Genomic DNA, 9737 nt, shown 5'->3' on the forward strand with positions numbered 1-9737 from the left:
AATGGATAAATTATTTTCTTTAAGAAAATTTTTGTAAATATGTATTAAAGGGGGAAAAATGTGAGGAAAGAATTATTTTTATGGATTAATAAATATTTTATTTAGTTTATGGATATTTATTAAATTTTATTATTTATTAAAAAATGGATAATAAAATTATTTTTCATTTAAAATTTTTGTAAATATGTATTAAAGGGGGCAAAGATGTGAGGAAAGAATTATTTTTATGGATTAATAAATATTTTATTTAGTTTATGGATATTTATTAAATTTTATTATTTATTAAAAAATGGATAATAAAATTATTTTTCATTTAAAATTTTTGTAAATATGTATTAAAGGGGCAAAAATGTGAGGAAAGAATTATTTTTATGGATTAATAAATATTTTATTTAGTTTATGGATATTTATTAAATTTTATTATTTATTAAAAAATGGATAATAAAATTATTTTTCATTTAAAATTTTTGTAAATATGTATTAAAGGGGGAAAAATGTGAGGAAAGAATTATTTTTATGGATTAATAAATATTTTATTTAGTTTATGGATATTTATTAAATTTTATTATTTATTAAAAAATGGATAATAAAATTATTTTTCATTTAAAATTTTTGTAAATATGTATTAAAGGGGCAAAAATGTGAGGAAAGAATTATTTTTATGGATTAATAAATATTTTATTTAGTTTATGGATATTTATTAAATTTTATTATTTATTAAAAAATGGATAATAAAATTATTTTTCATTTAAATTTATGGTAAATTATTATTAAAGGAGCGAAAATGTTTGAAGAAAGAATTATTTATATGGATCAAAAATAAATTATTTAATTTATATATTTATATTAAATTTTATTATTTTACGAAAATAAATTAATAAACTTATGATATATATAAAATTTTTGGCAATTATTATAAAGTTTTATTTTAGCTTATAAGATTGTTTAAAATTAATTTTACATATAAATTTTTGTGTGGTTTTAAATTAATATAAGAAATTTTTTAAATTTACTTAATCGTAGTAATTGATATTAATAATTTAAGAATTTAGGAATTAGTTATAAATATAATATTAACAAAATTTGTGCCAGCAGTTGCGGTTAAACAAATAATATAAATGTTTTATTTTAAAATTAACGAAATTATTTATGTTAAATTTAAAATTAATTTATTAGGTGAAATTATAAGTTAATTAAAAATTTATTTAAATTTAATTGAAGCTAAAAAATGTTTGATATAAACTAGGATTAGATACCCTATTATTAAAAATGTAGAATTTAGGTTTTTAAGTAGTAATAGTTATGTTCTTGAAAATTAAAAAATTTGGCGGTAGTTTAGTCTATTCAAAGGAGCTTGTCCTATAATTGATAATCCACGTTGAACCTTACTTAAATTTGCAATCGGTTCATATACTGTAATCTATCGTTATCAGAATATTTTAAAAGAGTAATAATTTTCTTAAATTTATAGATAAATTTTATTTCAGCTTATATTTAAGTAGAGATGAGTTACATTAATAGTATTTATATGAATATTAATATGAAAAATTAATTAAAAGTGGAATTGGAAGTTAATTTATAAAGACAAATAAATTGATTTTACCTCTAAAATATGTACATATCGGCCGTCGCTCTTATTTTAAAATAAGATAAGTCGTAACATAGTAGATGTACTGGAAAGTGTATCTAGAATGACAATTTAAAGCTTAGTTAATAAAGTATTTCATTTACATTGGAAGGATTTTTGTGTAAATCATTATGAATTGATCTAAATTTATTTATTAATTACTTTATTCTTAAAAATTAAATATTAAAAATAATTATAAATTTATAATTTTTAGCAGAATTTATTAAAAAAGTATTTTTTATTATAGTGAATTAATATTGAAGAATAAAATTAAAATATGTTCAAAAATTTTTGTGTCAAAAGAAAATTTTAATTATTGTGCCTTGTGTATTTATTTAAAATTTATAAAAATTTAGTTAAAAATTTATAAAAGTTGATGTAATAATATTATTTTTAATAAATATTTAGAAATGAAATGTTTTTCGTTTTATATGGTATCTAGTTTTTTAAGAAATAAATTTAATTTAGAATTAATTATTGTTTAATTTATTTATGTAAATAATTAATTTAATATTTAATGGGATAAGCTATAAAATAAATTATTATAAATTTTTGTATTTTAATTAATTGTATTCTTAGAATTAGCAATTATTAAAAAATTTTTTATAATTTATTTTTTAATACCAAATATTTATTATATTTTAAGTATATATTAAAGTTTTATTTATGATTTAATTTATTAAATAATAATGATAAAATTAGTATATTAGTATGTTTAAATATTAAAATTTGAAAAGAATTCGTCAAATCTTATATTCGCCTGTTAACCAGAAACATCTCTTTTTGTATTTTATTTAAAGTTTAACCTGAAAATTGAAAAATTTAAAAGGCCGCAGTATATTAACTGTGCAAAGGTAGCATAATCATTAGTCTTTTAATTGAAGGCTGGAATGAATGGTTAGACGAGATATAGACTGTTTTATTTAAAATTTTAATAGAGTTTTATTTTTTATTTAAAAACCTAAAATATATTCAAAAGACGAGAAGACCCTATAAATCTTGATTATTAAATAGTTTTTGATTTATTTTGATTTTTTTTATTATAAATTTATTAATTAATTTTATTGGGGTGATATTAAAATTTAAATAACTTTTTATAATTTTTATCATTTATTTATGATTAAGTGATCCATTATTAGTGATTAAAAAATTGAGTTACATTAGGGATAAAAGCAAAGAGTTCTTATCGATAAAAAAGTTTGCGACCACGATGTTGGATTAAGATTCATATTTAAATGTATAAGTTTAAATATTAAGTCTGTTCGACTTTTTATTCTTACATGATCTGAGTTCAAACCGGTATAAGCCAGGTTGGTTTCTATTTTGATTTAATAAAATATTTTAGTACGAAAGGAATTAATATTTATTTTTAAGAAATTATTTTATGAATGAATTTAATTACTATTTTGGCAGATTAGTGCAATAAATTTAGAATTTATTTATATAATTTAAAAATTATAAGTAGTACTTGTTTTTAAATGAAATTATTATATCTTTATTAAGAAGTTTATTATTAATTATTTGTGTTTTAGTGGGTGTAGCTTTTTTAACATTGTTGGAACGAAAAGTTTTAGGTTATATTCAGATTCGTAAAGAACCAAATAAAGTGGGTTTTATTGGAGTAGTTCAACCTTTTAGTGATGCAATTAAATTATTTACTAAAGAACAGACTTATCCTTTAATGTCAAATTATATTTGTTACTATTATTCTCCTATTTTTTCATTATTTTTATCTTTGTTGGTGTGAATATGCATACCTGTTTTAAGAAGATTGAATAGTTTTAATTTAAGTTTGTTATTTTTTTTAAGAATTACAAGAATAGGAGTGTATACTGTAATAATTGCAGGATGATCAAGAAATTCAAATTATTCTTTATTAGGAGGTTTACGAGCTGTTGCTCAAACTATTTCTTATGAAGTAAGATTGGCTTTAATTTTACTATCTTTTATTTTTTTAATTGAAAGATATAATATAATTGATTTTATAAAATTTCAATATTATATTTGGTTTTTATTTTTTTTATTTCCTATGGGTTTTATTTGATTAAGAATTTGTTTAGCGGAAACTAATCGTACTCCATTTGATTTTGCTGAGGGGGAATCAGAATTAGTATCTGGATTTAATGTAGAATATAGAAGAGGAGGTTTTGCATTAATTTTTTTAGCGGAGTATTCGAGAATTTTATTTATAAGAATATTATTTTGTGTAATTTTTTTAGGATGTAATTTATTTAATTTAATATTTTTTTTCAATTAGTTATTATTTCTTTTTTATTTATTTGAGTTCGGGGGACTTTACCTCGATTTAGATATGATAAGTTAATATATTTATCTTGAAAGTGTTATTTACCATATTCATTAAATTTTTTATTATTTATAGTTGGGTTAAAAATATATTTATTTATATGAATTATTTTTAGTAAAGTTAATAGAAAATTTTAATTCTATCTTATATTTTCAAAATATATGCTTATTTCAAGCTAATTAACTTACATTTAATTTAGTAAGTTATCTCATCATTTATTAATTAAAGGGTTAATTAAAAAGTATAAAAAATAAATAAATGTTAGAATTTGTCCAATTATAACATAAGGTTCTTTAACTGATCGAGCTTCAATTCAAGTTAATAAAATTACAGTGGATAGTATAATTCAAAATAAAAATTGGTTAATGGGATAAAATTGTAATCCTTGAAATTTGCTTATATTATAAAAAGGTATAATTATTAAAATAGCAATAGATGTAACTAATGCAATTACTCCTCCTAATTTGTTAGGAATTGAACGTAAAATTGCATAAGCAAACAGAAAATATCATTCTGGTTGAATGTGAATAGGAGTTACTAAAGGATTAGCTGGAATAAAATTATCTGGGTCTCCTAATAAATAGGGATTTATTAAAGTTAATAGAATAAGTCTTATAATTAGAATAATAAATCCGGTAATATCTTTAAAAGTGAAATAGGGATGAAATGGGATTTTATCAATACTTGAATTTAGTCCTATTGGGTTATTTGATCCTGTTTGATGAAGAAATAAAAGATGAATTATAGTTATTGCTAAAACAATAAAAGGTAAAATGAAGTGAAAAGTAAAAAATCGTGTTAATGTTGGATTATCAACTGCAAATCCTCCTCAAACTCATTGTACTAAATCAATACCTAAATAAGGAATAGCAGATAATAAATTAGTAATTACAGTTGCTCCTCAAAAAGATATTTGTCCCCGTGGTAATACATATCCTATAAAGGCTGTTGCTATTACTAAAAATAAAATAATTACTTCAACTAGTCAGGTTTGTGTATATTTATAAGAATTGTAATAAATTCCTCGTCCAATATGAAGATAAATACAAATAAAAAAAAATAAAGCTCCATTAGCATGAAGAGTTCGTAATAGTCATCCATAATTTACATCTCGACAAATGTGTCTAATTCTATTAAAAGCTATATTAATATCTGCTGTGTAATGTATAGCTAAAAATAATCCAGTTAAAATTTGAATGATTAAACATAATCCTAAAAGAGATCCAAAATTTCATCAAGAAGAGATATTAATTGGAGTTGGTAAATCAATTAAAGAATTATTTATAATTTTGAAAAGTGGGTGTTTAATTCATATTGGTTTATTCATTTATTTTATAAATCGAATTGGTCCAAAAAATATATTAGTAATTTTTACAATTGCAATTAAAGTAATTAAAAGATAATTTATTAAAAAAATTGTTATAAAATTTGTAGGGTAATTATAAAGTTTAGTTAAAATATATGAATTTTCTTTAATTATAATTTTTAAATTAATTAATAATATTGATTCATTATTTGTAAATATATCTATATTAATATAATTGTAAAAAATAATTCATAAAAATAAAATTCTTGTGATTAATGAAATTGTTCATATTAGTATTTTAATTGAAAATGAAAATATTTCATTTGAAGCAATTGCTGTTACATAAATAAATAAAACTAATAATGTAGTCCTAAAAAAATTAAGAATAAAATATAGGAAAATCAAAATGTTTTTGAAATTAGTCCTGAAATTATTGAAATTAAAATAGTTTGAATTAACAGTATTAATCCAATAGATAATGGGTGTTTTAAGAATAAAAATGTAATACTTGAAATTAGTATTATAGTTAAAATTAATATATGTATGATTTTAAGAAATAGTTTAATTAACATATAAATTTTGGGAATTTATGATAAAGAATTATTTCTTTTTTCTTGAGAGTTCTAAAAAAATTATTCTTATTTTTGATTTACAAGACCAATGTTTTTATTAAACTATTAAAACTAAAAAATGATAATTTATTTTTGATTATTTTGTTGTGTAATAGTATTGATAGGGATTTTTTCTTTTATTTTTAATCGAAAACGTTTATTATCTATGTTATTAAGTTTAGAATTTATTATTTTAATAATTTATTTTTTATTATATAGTTATATAAATATAATAGATTATAGAAATTATTTTATAATAATATATTTAACATTTAGAGTTTGTGAAGGAGCTTTAGGAATTTCTATTTTAGTTTCTATAATTCGTACTCATGGAAATGATTATTTTCAATCATTTAGAATTTTATAATGTTAAAATTTATTTTTTTTATTTTATTTTTGGTTCCTATTTGTTTTTTAAATAGTATATTTTGAATGGTTCAAAATATATTATTTTTTATTAGTTTTATTTTTATTTTATTTAATATTTATATAAATTATTTTATAAGTATTTCTTATTTTTTAGGATGTGATATAATTTCTTATGGATTAATTTTATTAAGATTTTGAATTTGTGCATTAATATTAATAGCAAGTGAAAAAATTCAAAAATTTAAAAATTATAATAATTTATTTTTAGTGAATGTAATTTTTATGTTATTTTTTTATTTTTAACTTTTTCTAGAATAAATATTTTTGCTTTTTACTTATTTTTTGAAGGGAGTTTAATTCCAACTTTATTATTAATTTTAGGGTGAGGGTATCAACCTGAGCGTTTACAAGCTGGAATTTATTTATTGTTTTATACTTTATTTGTATCTTTGCCTATATTAATTGGAATTTTTTATTTATATGAAAAATTAGGAAATTTAAATTTTTATTTTTTAAGTAATTATATGTTTAATTATGAATTATTATATTTTTCGATAATTTTAGCTTTTTTGGTTAAAATGCCTATATTTTTGGTTCATTTATGGTTACCTAAAGCTCATGTTGAAGCTCCAATTTCTGGTTCAATGATTTTAGCTGGAATTATATTGAAATTAGGAGGGTATGGACTTTTACGGGTATTTTCATTTATTTCATTTGTTTGTTTAAAATTTAATTATTTTTTTATTAGAATTTCTTTAATTGGAGGAATTTTAATTAGATTAAATTGTTTACGTCAAGTTGATATAAAGTCATTAATTGCTTATTCTTCTGTTGCTCATATAGGGATTGTTTTAGCAGGAATTATGAATTTAAGAAATTGAGGAATTTGTGGAGGGTATAGATTAATAATTGGTCATGGATTATGTTCTTCAGGTTTATTTTGTTTAGCTAATATTAGATATGAGCGGTTAGGTAGACGAAGATTATTAATTAATAAAGGGTTATTAAATTTTATACCTTCTTTAACTTTATGATGATTTTTATTAAGATCTGGAAATATAGCTGCTCCTCCTACATTAAATTTATTAGGAGAAATTTCTTTAATAAATAGAATTGTAAGTTGATCTTGATATTCAATGATTGCTTTATCATTTTTATCTTTTTTTAGAGCAGCTTATACTTTATATTTGTATTCTTATAGACAACATGGAAAAATTTATTCAGGGGTTTATTCTTTTAGAATAAATAATATACGAGAATTTTTATTACTATTATTACACTGGGTTCCTTTAAATTTATTGATTATAAAAAGTGAAATAATTTTTTTTGATTATATTTAAATAGTTTAATTAAAACATTGATTTGTGGTGTCAAAAATATAAAATTTTATTTTAAATTGTGAAAAATTTATCTTTATGTAGAATAAGATTTTGATTATTAATTAATTTAAGAATTATTTCTTTTATTTTTGGTTTAATATTTATTAATCATGATTATTCAATTTTTTTAGAATGAGAATTAATTTCTTTAAATAGAATTAGAATTGTAATAACTTTTTTATTTGATTGAATAAGATTAATTTTTATATGTTTTGTATTATTAATTTCGTCTTTAGTAATTTATTATAGAAAAGAATATATAGCAGGAGATATAAATATTAATCGATTTATTTTATTAGTTTTGTTATTTGTTATATCAATGATATTTTTAATTATTTCTCCAAATTTAATTAGAATTTTATTAGGATGAGATGGTTTAGGGTTAGTTTCTTATTTATTAGTGATTTATTTTCAAAATGTAAAATCTTATAATGCAGGTATATTAACTGTTTTATCAAATCGTATTGGAGATGTTGCTTTATTATTAGCGATTGCTTGAATATTAAATTATGGATCTTGAAATTATATTTTTTTATTAAAATTTAATATTTTAGATATAAATATATTGATTATTGGTATATTAATTGTATTGGCGGCAATAACTAAAAGAGCTCAAATTCCATTTTCAGCTTGGTTACCTGCAGCAATAGCAGCCCCTACTCCTGTGTCAGCTTTGGTACATTCATCTACTCTTGTTACTGCTGGAGTTTATTTATTAATCCGGTTTAATTTATTAATTGGAGATACAATTTTAGGACAAAGATTGTTATTAATTTCAGGATTGACAATATTTATATCAGGGTTAGGAGCTAATTTTGAGTTTGATTTAAAAAAATTATTGCATTATCTACTTTAAGTCAATTGGGGTTAATAATGAGAATTTTATCTATAGGATTTTATAAATTAGCTTTTTTCCATTTATTAACTCATGCTTTATTTAAAGCATTATTATTTATGTGTGCTGGGGCTATTATTCATAATATAAATAATTTACAAGACATTCGTTTAATAGGAGGATTAAGAAGTTATATACCTTTTACATGTAGATATTTTAATATTGCTAATTTAGCTTTATGTGGAATACCTTTTTTGGCTGGATTTTATTCTAAAGATATAATTTTAGAAATTGTATCATTGAGTTATATTAATATATTTTCTTTTTTTCTTTTTTTCTTTTCTACAGGATTAACAGTTAGATATTCAATTCGTTTAGTTTATTATTCATTAGTTGGAAATTTTAATTTTTATAGTTTAAATTTATTGAGAGATAATAGTTGAATTATATTAAAAGGAATATCTGGTTTATTATTTATAAGAATTATTGGTGGAGGATTTTTAAATTGACTGTTATTTGGCACCCCTTCAATAATTTGTTTACCTTTTTTATTAAAATTATTAACTTTAATTGTGTGTATTTTAGGGGGATTAGTAGGATATTATATTTCAAAAATTTCTTTATATTTTTTCAATAAATCTTTACAAAATTATTTTATTTCTTTATTTTTTGGTTCGATGTGATTTATGCCTAATATTGTTACATATGGGTTAATTTTTAATTTTTTATTTTTAGGTAAAAATTTGTATAAAAGTTTTGATCAGGGTTGATCTGAATTTTTTGGAGGATTTTATTTATATAAAAATTTATTGGGATATTCAAAATTTAATCAAATTTTGCAGAATAATAGTTTAATTATAATATTAATAAGTTTATTTTTTTTTGTACTAATATTTTTTGTTATTTGGTGTTTAAATAGCTTATAATTAGAGTATTACGTTGAAGTTGTAAGGGAGATTTATGTTATCTTTAAATACTTAAAGAATTAAAATTAGTAATTTATAAATAATAATATTTATTTTTACAATGAAAATGTAATGTTTTTATTAAACTAATAAATAAATATAGAAATATAAATGGAATTTAACCATTAAAAATAAAAGTTAGCAGCTTTTTTTTGTTCATCATATTTCTTTAATTGGAATTTAATTCAATTTTATTATTAACAGTAATAAACCTCTATTTTGGTTTCAATTAATATTAAGAATAAGGGTAAATTTACCTAATTTTTAGGTCGAAACTAAATGTGATGTATCACTTCATATTCTTTATAAGATAGATTACATAAAATAATATTTTTTGAAT

The 9737-nt window shown here is 19.5% G+C and overlaps 1 protein-coding gene and 1 pseudogene across 1 annotated transcript; one reads left to right on the forward strand and one right to left on the reverse strand.

Moving 5' to 3' along the window:
- Nucleotides 1–4122: 4122 nt before the first annotated feature.
- LOC119663987 (cytochrome b-like) lies at nt 4123–5259 on the reverse strand. Its single transcript, XM_038073572.1, is given in 1 exon segment — nt 4123–5259. A coding segment is annotated over 1 exon segment (1137 nt).
- A 1537-nt stretch (nt 5260–6796) lies between these two features.
- Nucleotides 6797–9256, forward strand: LOC119663986 (annotated as a pseudogene).
- The last annotated feature ends 481 nt before the right edge of the window (nt 9257–9737 follow it).

This window comes from Teleopsis dalmanni, unplaced genomic scaffold (assembly GCF_002237135.1).
Source record: "Teleopsis dalmanni isolate 2A unplaced genomic scaffold, ASM223713v2 unscaffolded_contig_1242, whole genome shotgun sequence".
Classification (NCBI taxonomy): Eukaryota; Metazoa; Arthropoda; class Insecta; order Diptera; family Diopsidae; genus Teleopsis; species Teleopsis dalmanni.